At 47.3% G+C, this 19,795-nt stretch overlaps 1 protein-coding gene across 2 annotated transcripts in view; it reads right to left on the minus strand.

The window, feature by feature from the left end:
* The window catches only part of GNAO1 (G protein subunit alpha o1), a 155,828-nt gene that overhangs the window by 96,772 nt on the left and 39,261 nt on the right, over positions 1-19,795 (minus strand). For both annotated transcript variants that reach the window (XM_078868589.1, XM_078868591.1), the window contains exon 3: positions 7,136-7,277. In XM_078868589.1, the coding sequence (XP_078724715.1) occupies positions 7,136-7,277 (142 nt within the window). The remainder of the gene's footprint in view (positions 1-7,135; positions 7,278-19,795) is intronic.

The following is a 19,795-nucleotide window of genomic DNA, read 5'->3' on the forward strand; positions in this document are numbered from 1 at the left end:
CTAAAAAAGTACCAAATCGGAACGTAAAAATCACCAAAATGTTAACAATATATTTTGCGTATCTCATTTGGTGATGGGAAATCATTTTTCAGAGTGCAATGGGGCATTCATTGTATTGGGGTGTAATTGTGATGTAGTGGTTATCGCACCGCGCCATGAACCTTAGTTCCATTCCCGGTCACAGCCGGCATTAGTGGTGATATCTCAACTGGTTCACGGCCCCTCCCCACCAACCCCCCTCCAACCAACCCACACTGACCTCGTGTGGTCAAGTCAAGATCCAATATAGGGCAACAATCTAACGCTGGGTAAGAGAGGCCTATTGAAATTACTCTAGTGGTGTTTCTGTGCTATCATCTGCCGGGACCATCCCTGACATCATGTGCTGCTTTACCGACTCACGAATCAACACGACTGTTTCTTCACCTTCGCGGCACGGTGACCTCAGCTGGACAATTGCGATATAAAGAACATAACTGCACTCTACATACTACACTTTTGCACGCACACACACACACAACAACAACAATCGGCACGACCTGAAAACAAAACACGCGAAGCCTAAACAACAACAACAAAAAAACCCCAATTCATTGTCGCTTTCCACCGCGAAAGAGCGAGCGCCATCCAGGTGGCACACTTGACCCTCGAAATTTAATTTTGCCGTGCCACCACTCCGTCAGCTGTCTTGCCTCAGCCTTGCGGTGGCGGGGGGGGGAGTAGATTGGCCTCGGATAATTTGCAGTATTGAACGTCGCTGCCCTTCGCCACCACCGCCCGTGTTTTAGTTTGTTGTCCTTCCCCCGCACCTCCGATTAGCACGATTGGCTACGTACGGTGCAAAATAAGTTCAACATGCATACGGTACATACTCTCTACGGATCGCAGTCCCGAACCAACTGGCTATTGCCGGTTCAGATTATCAACCAACCACCAACTAACTGTCTGTCGCCAGATCCCCCGCTGGTTGCGGTGACAGCCGGCGGCGATGCTCGCGTTGCATTGCGAGCGGCTCCGCATCCCGCTCAGGAGGGACGGCGCTGGACGTTGACGCGAGGACATCTCTCTCGCTCTCTCTCGTGTTGAGTGCCGTATTTTTGTAGCGCGTGTACGCGTGTGGCACGTTGCAACGGGCCATAGTCGCGTTATTCTAGGCGGCGTTCATACAAGTCCGATGCGGCGTTTCGTTGCGCTTATTTAACTTTGGACGCGGCAGTTTGTTCATGACGCAGGCATCGTCGGGGTCGCTGCACGCTTACGCGGCGTTGCTCGGGTTTTTGCAAGCTGCTCATGTGTATGTTAAATGAATAAAGGAACACCTGCAGAATTATATGCTGAATGTTTTTAACAATACCGTACATAAAGGGCAGGCCGAATGTCACGGATGTACCGTGTTGTTTAATTGCTTATGTACTTCTGTTGTTTCATTATAATTTGTACCAGTTTATTTTTTTTGAACGATGGTTCTTCTCGTTAATTTGTAAAGGATCAATCATATTTAGTTTTATTTTATTATTTTCCCAATTTGCTTTGTTTCTCACATAAGCATGTTTGCTATCACTATTTTGTAAAACTTCCTACTTTACGCTTTGGAGTCAACTTCACTGAATCCACACCAACAATTTAGTACCTCTGTCACTGCCACCATTGAATGGCGTGCACCTGAACACGTTTTCTTTATACTTGCAAAGAAACGCATGTGTTAGTAATAGGTTTTTACCCTTTTAACTGGTACAAAAACTGACACCTTTATACAAGGCATCATGTTTGCAATAACCTCAACACAAGAAGTCAAAATGCAAACAACAAGAAACAACTCTGATGATGATAATGATATGCACTGTCCTTGAAGTTGATTGGTCCTCACCCGAGACAGCTTTCTTTAGAGCCTAGTCTCCATTGGTGTTGGGGTTATTGCAAACATGATGCCTTGTATAAAGGTGTCAGATTTTGTACCAGTTAAAAGGGTATTAACCTATTACTATATTTTGCCACTGGTAAAGGAGATCTCATAGTGTAAACGCATGTGTCTCACGAAGTTGTCCCTCACGACAGAAGCGTGCGTGTGTCTTGACGAGCGCCGACCTGACCCAACGCACATCGGTGCATTCAAAACGCCACTTCAAGCACATTAATCAAACATCCCAACAGACGGCCGTTTCAAGTGCCTGCTTTATGTTCATACGCTGATGTCACGATGCACTTGAATGCTCTCGTGTCCATAAATGCCCCGCAGTCAGGCTGGCTATAAGCATTGTAGCGGCGTGAAGCCTGCTTATCACCACCCTTGTTGGTCGTAACCTGGGTTCCACACACGCCACCCATGGCTGAAGACCGCCACAGCAACCTTGAAGAGCCGCGGATTGCGGAAACTCTCCGTGAATTAGAGATGGGCGATGCGTGCGGGTGACAGGTGAAGGTGCAGCCCTGCAATTGCTCGTGTATGCCCCTGCCGATGGAATGGCGTTTACTCGAGGGAATGCTGGAGGGTATTTTGGCCCTACTTTTTTCCCAACGTTGGCCAGGTGTCTGTCTTTAAAGTGGTGGCAGTACCCACATTTTCACTTTGCCCCATTACACACACAAAATGCCGATCAACATAACCGCTGGGCAGACGGAGACGGGGAAATTGAAGGAGTTTGCCGCGCTGGGATATTAAACTGGTGACCTCTGGATTGCAAATGGAGTGTGATCACCATGAGATCATGGCAGCAGCTGATTCCTGCAGGAATCATAATTGAGCGCTTTGGTTCCTAAAGAATCTCACGAAATTACAATTGAGACAGGTCCCATTATCACAATCCAAGGGCTGAGATTCAATTCAACAATTTAAAAAAATGCTAAATTGGACCGTTATGTTCGTAATGTTTTTCCTTTTCCCCCATGTTTATATACTGACGGTTTGTTGTCTCCAATTATATCTTAACGCGCCATGAGCACAACATTTGCATGAATGGGGAAATAATCTAATCCTACGCACGTAAATGACGCAGGTATTGTGAGTGCAAGAACTGATCGTGATTGATAATATAATGATATGCTTTGCTACATGCCTACCGTTTGCCATGCTCGTAAAAAAAGATCTCGGCATTCCAGTTTGCTATTATCCAGCATCAAAATTACAATAATATAGGTCTGGACAGCCAATAAGCCAATGGGTTATTTCAAATATATATAAATATGGAGACCGCATAGAGTTCCACTTATATATGCTTTGAGCAAGGTATCTTTAGACTGAGGCACAGATAAACCAAGCATGAGATACCCACTGAGTCAACACAGCAGACATCTCTGCCTCTGAGTCACGCGCTCACTGCTGCGTCATAGCATTTCAAGATTGCGAGGCTCAATATTATCTATAATCAAGCACATTGCTGCATGGTCAAAGGGGTTTTTAGTCATGCAAAGTCACCGGGCGTGAACCTCTATTCTTGTTTCGCCAAGAGATTCATTATCCAGACTCAAGTGTGTATTTTCTGCCAAAATGAACCTCTGCATAAAACCAATGGAAGGGAGCATCTGTATAAAGCGAATGTATTTGGAGCAGCCTTTTTTTTATAAACTCACATGCTGTCTATCAGAGGTGTGGACTCGAGTCATGTGACTTGGACTCGAGTCAGACTCGAGTCATGAATTTGATGACTTGCGACTCGACTTGGACTTGCATAACAATGACTTTGTCCCACCTATGAGATGTGGACTCGAGTCATGTGACTTGGACTCGAGTCAGACTCGAGTCATGAATTTGATGACTTGCGACTCGACTTGGACTTGCATAACAATGACTTTGTCCCACCTATGCTGTCTATAGTAAATCCGAAGTCTCTTGCTCCTTACCAACCATCTGAACCCGCCATTCGCCACTAAAGGACGACGGTGACACCACGACGCAGGTGCCAGGCCAGGTGCACTTTGAGGCCACGTGAAATGTCGAAGTCTCGCTGACAGGAGGTCACAGGACAGACCCAGGTGCCATGGGTTGACTGACTGAGATGACCGGCAGATGTACAAGACCCTACCTACTATTATTCTTAGGCTTTTTTGGTAAAGTCACGTAGGTAAAAATTTTAAATTAATAAAAGTGAAATAAAAATAAAATAAAAATCACGACGTTTCGGAGGCAACACAAGCCTCCGTCTTCAGGTGGAACCTTCACAGCACGATAGCTGTATCAAGTTCTCACTACAGCACGACAGCTGTATCAAGTTCTCACTTGATACAGCTATCGTGCTGTGAGTGTTCCACCTGAAGACGGAGGCTTGTGTTGCCTCCGAAACGCCGTGATTTTTATTTTATTATTTATTTCACTTTTATTTAAATTTTTTACCTACGTGACTTTACCGAAAAAACCTAAGAATATGAATCCTTGCAGTCACGAAAGCTTCAAATGTAGAACCCTACCTACTCTTGAATCTAGGCAACTACCTACAACGACCAAGAGCAAAAATTTTCTGAAAAGCAAATACAATCGATGCAATTTACATCCAGGTGGAGTGCTCTGTATGCTTTTATATAATTAACAATAATATATTTTCACCCCTGCATTGAAGAAAAACATTGGGGTGCATCTTGTACTTGGGTAGGCGTGTGCGCACGTGGCCAGATTTCCGTTGCGCTCATTGACACCGGGTGCACATTTGGGGAGCGTCATCTTCTAATCCGTAGACAAAATACGGTTGAGTATACGGAATTACATGGAGCCTGCCGGACGTTAACCTCCGGGACGATGCAGCTTGTGGGTGTGAAACGACTCCAGCGAGGCACGGTCTAGTCGCAGCTGCTGAATGAAGGAGAAGAAGCGTGAAATGAACATCTTGGTGGGAGGAGGGGGACCTGGGCGTGACACGTGGCCGAACGTTTCATCCGGCTGGGCGATCAGCCGACGATAGCTGAGCGCGGGAACCGCTGTCTCGCTCGCTCTCTCGCTCTCTCTCATCACGACGATCCGTTCTGTCGCCGCGTGCGCGGCCATTTTAATGAACTCGTTTCCCAAAGCGAGATGGGGGGGCAGGGGGAGGGGGACGTTTGAGGTGATTCGACGTGGCTCGTTGTTAAGGCGCAAATTGGGCAATCTCGTGAAATTGTCCGCGGGCACGGCTTCTCTTTGAAGCGGACGTCACGATGTTGCGCTCTCTCTCTCTCTCGGGTTAAAACCACAGAGACGGACGAGCAAAACGAGCGCGGTGCTAAGTTGTCAAGAGTTAATTTCCTACATCTCCACGCAAACGTGTGAGTTTACGTGAGGCCACCATATTTATTTTTCCACTCAATTTCATTGTTTCCTACCTCAGCGCTCATGATAACATTCTTAGTCAAACAGCTTATATTTCACTATGGTTATTATTATAACCCACCAATGGACAACACTGCAAGGGCTGCTACGAAAAGCAAAGGAAATTCCAACAATCGTTCATTTAAATTCCTGCTGAATAAATAACCAAATTCGAAGAGTCGCGATTTTTCCCGTGATTTTTTCTCGATATATTTTTTTCACGCAACTACTGTATACATATATTGTACATATATTTCTGCAAAATATTGTTGTTTTGTAATCCTCGGCAGCTGTCCCGTGGACGAGGAGTTTTTTTTTTTATGTTCAGATAACCCCAACGAGCTTTTATTAGCAAGCGACTGCCGCTAAACCTGTTGAACGTGGCGTTGAGCGAGCGAGAAGAAGCGTGAATAGGGGCGAAGTTGCTGTCCCATTCAAGGGCGGCACATCAGATGCACTACTTTGGTTTATATAAAAACACCTGAATCCGAGGAGGCACTAATAGCCATTAGGGCACGTGATGCATGGCGTTTAAAATTAGCTGTAAACAAAGGGAAGAGTGACCCTGAATATAAAGCGGTCGTGTGGTTTTGTTTCGCGTTGAACGGGTGAAAAAAAAGACACGAGTAATTTTTTCCCCCCCCGCTACTAAAAGAACCAGATGCATCTCCGCTGGTTCTCGTGACAATATTAAATAGCCACGCGGTAATTACTTACAGTGAGGCGCCGCCGAATGTTTTAATTAAAGCTGGCGATTCTCCAAACCAATTAAAATGCTTGGGGCATTGATTCATAGCATGTTGTTACCGAAATAAATAATGAAACGGGTTTCTTTTTTTATTCCCCACTGGTTCACGCTCTAGTACCTTGTGAGAGGCCGAGATGGATAATGACTCCGTGATTTTGTGACAAGAGATGATGGAGCCACTATTTTGCGTTTCAAGAAGCTCGTTAATTGCGTCGTGATCGTAAGCGCAAGACCAGTTTGAAGAACAAAATGCACGTTGATAACATTTGCATGCGACCTCATTTGCCATTTGTCACGTATGAATAATAATGTTTTTACGTCACGTTGTTAATAGAGAAATCGCCCGCACCTTCAATTAGCGCGGTTGGCTACGTACGGTGCGAAATAATTTCAAGGTACATCCATACATACCGTAATAGGTAACGGTAGAATGGTGGCACAGGCGCTAAAGTTTCTGCGCTATAAACCAGCGACCTGAATCCCATTCCTGGCCATTGTTAACGTCAGTGGCAACTGATACCTGCACTGGTCCTGTGCCACTCGACCGCCCATCCACCACACCCTTCACCAACCTGCACTGACCAGCATGGTGAAGTACTGGTCGCGAAAGCCTACGTGTTAAAATGGTGAAGTATGGTTAAACAATCCCATAACACCAATGACTGACATAAGCACCACTTTTGTTGGGAATTCAACAGCGGTTGTCCTATGGAGACACTCAGCCCTGGCATATGAATGAGGAATTTCCACCACAGACTCAGGGTTGTAAACAGGTGATGAGCAGCGCCGACATTCTCATTTGAGCAGAAAAATCACTTGGGATTGACTTTTTGACCGTTTAAAGTTGTCTCTAATATGTACAGTAGGTTTCCCTCCACCTTAAAGCCTACGACAAATAAAACAACAACGGCGCTGGAAGATGAATTCCATCATCGTTTTTTGTATTTTTCTAAATCCATTGCAATTGGAAGCCTTCACCCCATCATGTGAGCCTATAACTGGCGGTGAATGCCCCTGTGCGTAGCTTCACACTGGTGTGCCGCGAGCCACGGACGGAGTAGTAGGAGCGTCGACTCGTCAACGACAAGAAGCGCAAACCGACCGCGGGCACTCACCCTCCGCTCCTTGTCCCCGTACTCGATGCCGAGGGTGTCCATGGCTCGGACGATGGCGGCCAGTGACTGGATGGTGTTGCTGTACACCACGGGCTTGTACTGCTTCACGTCCTCTCCCGAAAAGCCATCCTCGTGAATGATCCTACAGGGGGGAGGGGGAGCAGGAGAGATCGAAGACCAGGGTAGGACAGACGATCAGACAAAAGCTGAGACGGTCACTTTTCAGCTCCAGGTGGACTAAATACGGCATCACAGAGTACTTAGACGGCACTGCTGAGGTCTGGGTTCAATCTGGATATCAGCCATCCATGCGATGGCTACAACAGTATCCGTTTAATTACGACGCAACGTCGACAAGTCAGAAGCTGCAAGTGCCCCCATGGGTGGGGCAACTGCAGATACCTCGGGAAGTAATGTGAACGCTCGGGTTTACGAGGAACGCTTTTGCCTCACATAATAAAAAAACGTTATATTCTGCTTCATATCGTAATGGAGTGCACGACATTAGGTACATTTTCAATCGACAGACTCGAACCGTTTAGCACGATTGGCTACGTACGGTGCGAAAGAAGTTCAACATACTGCACGTACATACATCCTGCCATAGGAACCGTGGAATTTCCACCGCTGCCTCCGGAGAGCCAACATGAGTGAGCACTACTTCTCGCTCGCGTGAGCTTTGTGACATTTTGGGCCGACCGACCGCGAACGTGAGCACTGCCGATGGAGTGTTCTAATAATCCAGCCAAGCGGTGGCACAGCAGTTAGAGCACAAGGCCTGCAAATTGGAAGGTTGGGAGTTTGAATTCCCTTCAGGAGTGGAGGTAACTCATCCCTCGGGGTACGATAAGCCAAAGGGGTTCTTCCACTTATGGACAAAGGGAATCTTCCATAGGAGAGTGGAATTTCCACCACCGGCTTCGAGCTTAAATGAAGGGAGACGAGGGTGTGCTTGTTCCAAGCTCATTTGAGCAAGAAGCGACGCTGGAGAGCGCTACCACGTGGGCGTGCGTCGGGCGCACGCCGGTTCGCACTCCGGGGACCGCAGCCAAAGGGGCTGTGGACCGGGTCAACAGAGTGAGGCTTGGGCAGCAAGAGCCTCGGGGAACAGCAGCGCCGCTAGCGCGAGATTAAACACGACGGTAACATTTTTTTTTATTAATTGTAATTTTTTTACCTACGTAACTTTACCGAAAAAAACCTACGAATATGAATCCTTGCAGTCACGAAAGCTTCAAATCTAGAATTAAACACGCCGCAGGACACCGTCGGCAAGGGCAGCTGACGTCGTGCAAGCTTCTCATTTTATTTCACCGAGGTTTGTTTTTTTGTACATATTTTTTTAGTTTACGTTTTTTCCCATTTTTGCCATCACCATCTTTTGAAGGCGCCCCCTTCCCTGAGCAAAACCTGCGTAAATGGGGACACAAGGTAGGAGTAACAAAAAAATAAGCAAATCAATAAATCCATAGAATGCCTCACAGAAGCGCTGTGCTTTGGCTTTGCGCACAATGAGTCTCTCTTGTGGTTGCTCTGTTGTACGGCCATCCCGCTGCGATAAAACAAACTCTAGGGGACCTCATTACCTGCGGCAGTGCAAAGCACAGAGCCAGAGGCTTCTTCGTCAGCGGTGCCAGCTGTCGAGTGTGCATGTGGTGCAACTGCACTGGGAACCACAGGCCAGAAGGGGACCAGGCACACCCCCCCCCCCTACCCCCCCCCCCCCCCCCCGATTGTTGTGATGTTTAATGTTGTGATGTTTTTGTCTTTTCTTGCTGCCAACTTCACGTGCCACAGAATCTCCTTTCCTTCGTAAAAACAGCTGGGAAGCTGGCTAAACGGGGCCATCCGTGTAACAAATAAACTCAAACTCAGCTTAAATATAATTCCTTGCACCAGGGATCATGACAAGCACACTCACCACCTGGGGCTTGCCAACTCAATCGATTGAAGCAGTAGGCTGCGGAGTTTTAAACCCTTAAAAATACCGCGAACAAATGTTTTCAAAGCGAAAATTGTCAAAGATTTATTTTTGAACCCAACGTTCATATGTCGGTATTGTTTGCTCTAAACATCAGTATGTGGTAAACCAGGATTAAACATTGGGGCAGCCGATACCACCGAAAGTGGCCCTTGAATTAGTACGGTTGATGAGTGTGGCCCCATTTTGAAAACCCCTCTTGAATTTCCATACGGGGGTCCCCTGGGCTGGCGTGGGGGAAACACTCGCTCCCCCTCGTCGAACGGACGTGGTTTATTCCCTTCCCGATAACCCCACAGGCCCATAAGCACCGGTGCGGGCAGCGCGAGGTGGTGCGAGCATCGATTACCGAGACACCTTTATACTTAGGGGGACTCCTGTGCGAGGAAAGGGCTGCTCATTAGGAGGGGACACAGCAACACGAGGCAGGTGTCGTGCGCTTGATTCAACAGGTGTCAGCAACATTTCATCGATTCAGCGCTGTTCCTTGTTTAACGAGGTGAGAGCCAACTGAAAGTTATTAACGCTTGTTTTGAAGAACGCCTGAAAAGCGACGGTCACATAGAGAAAGTTAATTCTATAGTTTCTATTTGACATGCTCATTACTGAGGGTTGATGTCCATGCTAGACGCTTTCCATCTTTCGCGATCTTCAGCGTCTCTCACGGAGAGTCCCATTCGACGATCTCACGCTGCCCCACCGACCCATCCGTGTCGTTCCCTCTTCCCCTTTTTCCTTCTCCCATTTTCCCCTCGCCGAATCATCTCGGTCATTTCTCCAGACGCGCGACCCTCCGAGGTATTGTCCTGTGCACGTCACCTTCCTTCTCATCGGTGATTCCTGCTTGTAGCCATTCTCTCGCAAACACATCCGCGCTCTTCGTATTTTAACACCGGTGTACTCTTCCCATCCCTTCTGCAACACCACATCTCAAATGCATGAATCCTACATTAGTTTAGCTGCGCTCAACAATTCATGTCCATTTAAAGTTTGTGATTTGACGTGCTGCGCGCACACTCTTGCAAAATCATGCCACGTGGGGAAGGGGGGCGGTGGCAGGGAAATTCAACGACCACTCTGCAGCGGACAATTTTGCACAGAAGCTGTTGTCAGCGGTGGCGATTGTGCCGCCCGCTCTGACAAGTCGCTCGAGGGGTGAAGGGTGCTTGTTTGTGACGCTCCCCTGCCTCTCACACGGCGCGGGCGAGGCCGCAGGTGCGATTTTTTTCCAGCTATTGTGGAAGACTCGGGTGAGCTCATTCCATTGCATTATAACCTGAAGCAAAAAGCCACTAGACCTTCAGTAGCACAATTTGTTAATGCTTTATCATGCAAGTGCATATTTAAAAGGATTCATTTAATTCAGTTTTTTTCTATGTTATCAGAATAAATAATTGAGACTCCCATTGCGCATTTGTCTAATTATTCTAATACTTTCATTTTAAAGCGTTGTATTCAATAAGCTGGTGGCCATGGGAATAGACTGAATAATTGCCACATTTATACTCTTCATACAACTTTCGGAAGCGAATTTAAGATTTTAATTCCTGTGATGGGAGGTCATGCTGTTCAAGAGACAACTCATTTTGATAAACCATTAAAATTCGTGCTGATCAATGCCCTTTCGTCTGAATCAAGTTGTCTAATGCTAAGGAAATATAAAAAAATATATAAATTCCCGTAAATTACGATTAACCAATATTCCGCAGCGAAGGTTTCTCACTCGTGCGAGGCTTTCAAAAACTCAATGCCGTTGGTTTAATATTACCCTTTGTGTGAAGAACTAACACAATCCACCACCCCGCTAAGACACCAGGACATGGGGATTTCAACCTCCAAAGTCAGCAAATGGCCATTAATTCACCGTGTGAATAGAGTGTCAACGTACGCACACAGTCACTTTTTGGTTGTGATCACCAAGCACATCACTGCACTCTGTATAATGCACTTAGTTACTGAGGGACGGCCTGTGGCGCAAACTCAGTATTTAAGTATTTTTAGATCACGGTCTTAAAACACGATTGCCTTCCCTTCTGTGGGTGTGCCGTCGGTACCACAACAATTTGAAAAACCATCAACTCCTTCAAGGAATGAAGGAAGAAGAGCCAACAGATTTGACCGTTACATATTTTTGCTACGAATAATAATCACCATCACAATCATCGTCAGCCATGATCAATCCACTGCTGGATGAAGGCCGCTCCAAGCTGTCACCATCTATCGTGGTGTTGCAATGCAATAATCCATCTAACACCTGCACACGGGGCTGATTTCACCGCTCCATCTCCGCGATGGGGGCATGATCCTGGTGTGTGTCCTCCTTTGGCCGTCTTCGCCACCCAGCCATCATCCCTTCTCGTGTCCGGCCCAAGCCCACTCTTATCAAGTCAATATGATATCTCTATCCTTGTGTATGTTCTAAGTGGCGAGCGGTAGTGCTGTTGTTAGCGCGTTGTGCTACGAACCAGGCGACCCGGGTTCGATTCCCGTTCACCAGTGTCGATTATATCTGACCTCGTCGTGGGCCTCCCCAAGGCCGACTCAGCCTAAAATGAGTACCTAGTGTGATGTGTAAACATCATCACTGGGGAGACAAAGGCTTCAGGGCGTGGTGTTGGCCACCCACCCCCTCGTTTGCCGTGGATATTCAGGCTATACGGGGGATCTTGTCTTTGTGTGCTATGTTCAACGTGTTCTTCTCTCCGTCTCTCAATGTAACCCCGCACATGCACACAATATGACCATTGTGTCAGTCAGCAAGACAGCATCCCAGAGGTTGTAAGACACACGGAATGATGAGGTATCAAGTGAGATTCACGAACATGACATTTTTTTCTTTAGTTCTCTGACACAATTAAATTTAGCTGCAACGCACAATGTAACGTTTTGTCGATTTTTTTCCTAGCAAAAATATGGCAAGAGTTTAGGAGGCATATACCTGATGCATCCACTTAGATTAGTATTGATACTTATCCTAATAGGATGCGCGTGAAATTGTGCGTGTAATCCATTATTTATCTATGTTTGGTTTATGCAGTCAAATGTTAATGATCCAATTATGGTAATGGCGTGAACAAAGCTGTACAAACGAAACAGGAAAACAAATGAACAATACAACATTCTATGGTAAACACGAGACGAAAGAGAATTGATTCCACAACCGAATCGTGATATCAAAATTGCGTAAGAACGCTCTAAATCGTCGGCAGCCGTCGCCATCAGCCCCGAACGATTCACGGCAGCCACGGAAATAGCCGCGTGTCGCTCACAGTGACATCACAGGCCAACGAGCCAATCGGAGTGCATCTGGGGCCATCATAGGGGTCTTTCCCGGTTGCATCGCCTCTCCACCCCCACCAAATGGTTACCACATCAGACGCTGCGTGTGTGAGTGGTGGTGGTGGGGGGGGAGAAGCCCCTTTTTAAATCCTTTATATTAAGTTCGCTTGCTTGCTTGCGTGCTTGCTTGCTTGCTCGCATACGACCGTGCAAATCTTTCGGTCGTTTTTTAACACACTTCCCGTGATCCAATCGAGCTGACATTTTCCACACAGACTCGTTGTGCGTGACAATTAATTTTCGTGAAAAAAACTTTCCAAAATGTTACACTGTTTAGGGAATTTTTTTAAAATATTTAATTACCAATTGCTTAATGCTGGCAGACAATCATCTGACCCATAGGTGGCAGCCATCTCAAGCCAGAGGACGAGAGGACTCTAGCCGCCACGCATATAAAGGATTTAGAGTGAAAAACTTCGTTTTTACGGGTTAATTTTTTGCACAGTATTCACAGCATAAAGTACGTGCGCGCATTTTCAAACGCAGTGCGCACAACGTTTCATTGTCGCCCCGCTCGGTGGCTCTTGGTGCATTTCCACGTGCGGACAAGCCCCGCGGGATTTAAAATATTTCCACGACGTCAATAAATCCAGATCGCGCCGCGCCCCCAATTAATTGTTTTTGTACGAGACGGGCCTGCCTTTCCCACGCCGAGCCGAGGCCCGCACCGCCGACGCAGCTGACCACTTCCCGACACCATTGCATCCCCGTCCAAACAAAAATAACACGGCTGGGATCTTGGACAAAGAGAGAAGGTGGGGGAGAGCGTGAATGCCCCCCCTCCCATCCCCGCTAGAACACAAGGGCCCGTGTTGTGCAGTCGCAACGGGCGACTTCGGGGTGCAAGAATGAGCGGGGTCTGGGGAAGAGTCGTCGCTACGAACAGTGGCCGATCAGATGAAGGGAGTGGTGGGGGGGGGGGCACATTTCTCGTGAGGTGGGGGGGGGTCTCGGCCGATACACAGAGGTGAACATTGGTGAAGTTCCCCAACAATCTGCTGTCATTGTTGTGCCAACCGAGAGCCACGCGCGTGTTCGTTGTTGAGCGGTGTTGCGGTTTGACAACGCGCAGTGTGGCCACCAGCTTTGGGAGGTTACAAAGCAACCAGCAAGACGTCATGGGAATGAGAACATCTCACAGTGCCGCAAGGAGGGGGAGAGCTGTGTATTATTACGCAATTGACTAAGGGGCCGTCCATAAATGACGTCACGCACCTAGGGGGAGGGGGGGGTCAGACATTTGTGACGATGGGTTTGAGAAATGTGACGTCACATCAAAATGCGCAACTTTAAATAAATATAGACAATAGGTTCTACTTATTAAATAGACGTTTTAATAAATGTTTTCTCCTACAACCTCAGAGTGCAGCGCCACATTAAATACGCACAATAATGGCAATAGTTTAAAACGATTTGAAGCATGTTTTATTTGGGGGGGGCAGAGCTTTGTGACGTCATATTTGAGGGGGGCGGTCTGACTTTTTGTGACGTCGTGAAATGAAGGGGGGGGGGGGTCAAAAATCGTCCAAAATCGCGTGACGTCATTTATGGACGGCCCCTAAAACAAAAATGTGGTGGACTTTTAATGTCCCCGGAAAGAGTTAACAAAATGTCCAAGGGACGGCTGGCGACCTCGACAAAATGATCCTGGGAAAACCAGGACGGGTGGCAAAATGCAAAGCATTTTATCAATCGGTAACCGAGAGAAGTTGGAATCGTTGCAAAGACTTAGTTGGTAGTGGGGCCATTATCCACTACCAAAGAGGCAGTACTGATTATAATGGTGGCCTTTGCGATGCTTGCTGCGGTACTGATGGACCTCTGTGATCAGCACCACTTATATATGGAACGTGTATTTCTTTCCGTCGCTGCCGGACAAGGGGCCGTCCATAAATGACGTCACGCGATTTTTGACTATTTTGACCCCCCCTCAAATTTGACGCCACAAAGCTCTGCCCCTCCCCCCCAAACCATATTTCCATTTTGAAAATAAAACATGCTTCAACTCGCTTTAAACTATCGTCATCGTAGTGCGTATTTAATGTGGCGCTGCACTCTGATGTTGTAGGAGAAAACATGTATTAAAAAGAATATTTTATTAAGTAGAACGTGTTGTCTATGTTTATTTAAAGTTGCGCATTTTGATGTGACGTCACATTTCTCAACCCCCCCCCCCCCCTCGTCACATATCGTCACAAATGTCTGACCCCCCCCCCCTCCTAGGTGCGTGACGTCATTTATGGACGGCCCCCAAGACATCGTACCGGGGGCTCTGAAGTGTCACGCGCGCGCGTGCGTACGGGGAGCGGTGGTGTAGCGGTCAGCGGCACTGCGCTTTGAACCCCGGCTACCCGAGTTCGATTCGCGCTCACGGCCAACACCGGTGACGATTATCTGAACCGGTCCTGGGGGCCTCCCTTAGGTCGACTCAGCCTCAGATGAGCACCTGGTGCGGTGCGTAAACATCGCCAATGGGGGAGACAAAAGCGGGCGGGCCTTTTCGCTTTCATAGGTGCTACTCGCTAACAGGACTTGCCCCAGCAGTCGGTTACAGGCTGCACGGGGAGGTGACGACCACCCCCTCGGCACTGGCAAGGCAACCCACGAGTCGCAAGCGATCAGCAGTCGCTCGTTATGAAAACATCGACAACAAAATCTCTCACCAAAAACTGGCATCACCCCTATCCCACCCCCTCCACTGCCCGCTCAGTGACATTACAAGCCTACGTGTTAAACTTACAAGGTAAGGTTGCACAGTAGAAGCTGTATATATGCACACGTTCTAGAATAAGCGACACGTAAAACAAATAGATATTCACCAGGCAAAGCCCCACTAAGATGTTTAACTCTTTTTGTTTAGAGGCGACCTGGCCACACTTCGATGATAGATCATCGAAGTGGCTTTTCACACGTGGCAATGTATCGTCGCCAAACAATCTAAACATGCGTTTCTAAATGTGGAGGGAAAAACCGGGCGGACCCCGAGAAAAATCAAGGCGACTGCTACGTGGGGAGGAGAAGGTTGGTGGGTTAGAGAACACGCGGACTTCCAAATATACAACAGGCACACAACAGGCACACAACAACAGGCGGCGTCCGGGTCGGGATCGAATCCACGACGTGCTGAGTACCAGCCGAGGGAGACAACATCTCCTCGCCACCGTGGCGACCAACCATGGTATGTTGTCTCGAGGCCGACCGAAACTGAATTTCTGGTTTCGGCCAAAACCGAAACCAGACCGAAAGTAAAAAATGTACTTTCGGCCAAAACCGAAAGTTAAACTTCACTTTCGACCAAGACCAAAACAGAAAGGTATATAACCGAAGTTACCGAACACAAGATTTATGAAATACTAGCTTTACAACCCGGCTTTGCCCGGGACTTGGATTCACCACGCCCGGCTACCTTTGTCTCCCCAGTGGCGATATTTACACACCGCACTAGCTATTTCAGGCGGAGTCCACCTAGGTGAGGCCCAAGACCGGTTCAGATAATTGTCACTGGCGTTGGCCGTGAGCGGGAATCGAACTCGGGTCGCTGGGTTCGTAGCGCATCGCGCTAACTGCTAGACTACAGCACATGAGCGTCTACTTCCAAATACCTGAAGTAGCTCCAGAGCAACAACTTCAATGTCATATTCAGGTGGTCCAAACCGCGTCAGGAGCAGCGGAGTGTATCCGCTGTGTTATGGGTTTTCATTGCGAGATACTCGCACTTTTGCCGGAGAGAAGTCCATCTACGTTCAGTCGGAGGATCCTTGTCCCGGGGCCTATCAGGCGCGTTGTTGTTGTTTGGCCCTGGAGAGGGCTGCTGGGCTGGCATAGTGTTGTTGCTGCTCTGGAGACTGGGAGATCGAAGATCGATGTTGGGTCGCCGCGTTGATGCCATTCGTCGTGATTTCTCATTTAACAGAGTGGGCCGCGCGAGGGCTTCCATCTTCCATTCCAATGAGCACGTGAGCTGATTGCATTGCTCTATCTCCACAGTGGACATCCTCTCAGGTACATGCCCTCCCTTGGCTGCCACTCTATCGTTAGTCTCGACCACCAGTCATCATCCCTTCTAGCAATGTGCCATGCCTCAGGCCACTTAATTTCCTTAATGGTCAACATGGTGTCTCTAACATGTGCATGTTCTCCAATCCACGTGTCCCTCCGTCCGTCCCTCAGTGTAATTCCAAGAATGCACAGTGTATGACATTGCGTCAATCAGCAAGGTTTAATTCTTCGAGGGCGCATGACACGTGGAATGATGGAGCTCAAAGAGAGATTGCGAACGCCACTCAATTCACATGATTCATTCTCTAAGCGGGATTTGGATTATGACACTGGCACGTGTCAGACTTCTCTTGAGAATGATGCTACAGAGTCTTAAGTGCCCACTTTCAGCTGGTGGAGCAATTCAGTGATAACGCCTCGTGTACAATGTATAGGTAACAGAAGAGAGGAAATCAAACTGATGACCAGGTAATAACAGACTGGCTGGTGAGAAAATTTCGAGTTGGCCTATTGTTATTGAGGCCACTGCAGGGGACTAACGCTCACAAGAATATTGTGCACAAGATTAAAGTAATACCTTGGATACAATAATACGTAATAATGTCATCTTATTTATTCAGCAAAGCCTCAATGAATCTCAATACTCTTTTTCAAGAGACTCCTGCACTGCGATCGGAAACTTTTGGTATTCTGCATGCGATAGGAAATTAAAGCACTCGGCGAAAACCCATGCATGCACTCCAAAGTCCACATAGATGGATCCACAAATGTATGTGGCCAACAGAGCACTGGATTACATGCATGTGTCACCATAACAGCGCTTTTTTAAAATTCAGGAAATAGCCTTGCAAGGAAAGTTGATAAACACTTTAAAGACACACTTTTCAAATTCATCACTCTAACTGGGCACAGTGGCTCACACCTCTGTGTCACTCGCTGGAGGTACGGGTTGGTAAAATCACGCAGGATTGTTAAATTAACAACCGGCTGAGCCGTGAGATGACCAAGAAATGGGTTTACAGAAAACTAGTTAATGAACCTTTCAGTTTTTTGTCGTCATCTGCTCGGGTTGTCGCCAGGCCCTCCCCATGATCAACACTCCTTCCAATGGACGGTCTCGAAAAAAGTCGTGAGAATCGGTGAGGATTTCTTCATAAAAAATAAATAGTATGGCATTTATGTATTAATAATATATACAAGACAATTATATTTTAATACGAGTAGTATTGCCAGACATGTATTAACAGAATGTATGTTGTAACTGAAATAAAAATGGACAAACAACTGAATTTTTTACTTATATACTGCTGGAAAATGTGCTGTTAGTGACCGTCTAATAAGGCTGGCACAACATAAGACAAAGACCCCCCGTATAACCTTAACAGAATGTTGAGGCAAGTGCTGTTAGCGAGGACCTATGAAGGCCGGCATGGCATACGAGGGGGTGGGTGGCCAGCATCACGCCCGGCCGCCTTTGTCTACCTAGTGGCGATGTTTACACATCGCACCGAGGTACTTATTTGAGGCTAGCGGAGGCTCCAGGACTGGTTCAGATAATCGTCACTGGTATTGGCTGTAAGCGGGAATGGAACTCGGGACGCCGAGTTCGTTGCGCCACGCGCTAACTGCTACACTACTGCTCCCCACAACATAAGAGTGGGTGGTGTGACCAACAGCACATGTGACCACCTTTGTCTCCCCAGTGTTTTTGCTTACACCAGCACCAGGTTTTCCTTTAAGGCTGGGTCGCCCTAGGGGAGTCCTATAGTAAGGCTCAGACACAACTTCACAGTGATGTTAGCCATGGTCGGGAATTAATCTCAAGTGACGAGGTTTTAGCAGCGTAGTGTGTTCAACAAAAAAGGTTAAATAGCAATGCACGTTAGGGTACACACATACATATAGAGATGTTGAGAAAGTAGAGGTGCCTTGTTTAAACTTTTACAACCGTGGGTCTTGCTGCCAAATGGCACGCTTTGAAAATGTTAGTATAACAATTGACCATTGAAGTCACCTGACTTTTTTACATAAAGCGGTCGAAATATGCAGGGGTGAAACGTTGCACGCAGGCTTCTGCATTTTATAATGGGCATGGTGGCGAGGCGATAGGCTAATTCACGGTGGGGAAACACGAGATCTGGTTTAGTGCTTTTTTTTTACACCTGGGAGGTCTTAGAGGGAACGCCAACATGCCGAAACGATTACTGTTATTTCACTAAGTATAAAAAATGAGCAGAAAGATATCGATGTCAGATCTTAAGCACCACGGTAAATGCAACATGCATCGAACAGAACAATATGATGGCAAACAAACAAAAAAGACGGCGAGTGCGTTACGTAAAACCAACAGAATTGCCCCAATTTTGAAAGGACTCGGTTTTTCTTTAAGCGCCACAATTTACCGACGGTAAGTTATAATGATACTAACGGTATGCAATAACATTCACAATTAAAATAATTTGAAACACAATGGACTAAATAGATTTGCTTCAACGAGGATTCGCGGTGAACACAATTGCTGCTTCAATGATTCGCATGTCGGCAGATGATTTAGTAACAACAACAACAGCAGCAGCAATGACGAAAATTGGCCCTGATTACACGGATGTTGCCACTTATTTACTCAGGAAAGCTTCAGAGTTTCATGACGTATCGAGGAGGACAATGCGTTGGAAAATATGGCCGATTCAATAAATGCGCTAACCGCTCCACCACCGCTCCCTTCCTTCACGGTTGGGACCAGCATACATCCATAACAATGGCCGCTGTTCCCTTACAACCGCGTGGTGCAACCTCAGCATCCGGTGCTCATCTTACTGACCCTGGAGCAATGATGGGCACAGATTTCACAACAGCCAGGAATAAAACGATCAATATTTAAATGTAACGTGTGGGCAAGCGTGGGTATAGTTGCGATTTCGGGATAGAGGCTGAGCTGCTTCAACGAGAGATCAGATGACTGCATCTGGCAGAAGACCATTGCATCCCTGCTGGGGTTAACAGTGAATTCGTGCTGCAGGTTCGCAGCGCCAGTTGTTGTGTGACACAGCATGCAGAGGGCACACAGCCACCGTGACAGCAGAGTGAGTGCACATTCATTGCAGTTGTTTGTTGTTGTATATATTTATTTACACGACCTGGCTGCCGCCCAGAGGAAAATACATTCAATGGGGTGCATGTGCCTGTTTGGTCCCCATGGGGCTCGTGAAGCCATTGCCCAAGCTGCAGTGATTCGGAAGAGAATGGTTCGTCCTGGTTTCAGGCACATGCACACAAAGATTCCCCATTTATTCGTGCACCTATTGAAGACCACGATGCTGTGGTCAACACCGTGCCACCGA

Source organism: Lampetra fluviatilis, chromosome 26 (genome assembly GCF_964198595.1).
Source record: "Lampetra fluviatilis chromosome 26, kcLamFluv1.1, whole genome shotgun sequence".
Taxonomy (NCBI): Eukaryota; Metazoa; Chordata; class Hyperoartia; order Petromyzontiformes; family Petromyzontidae; genus Lampetra; species Lampetra fluviatilis.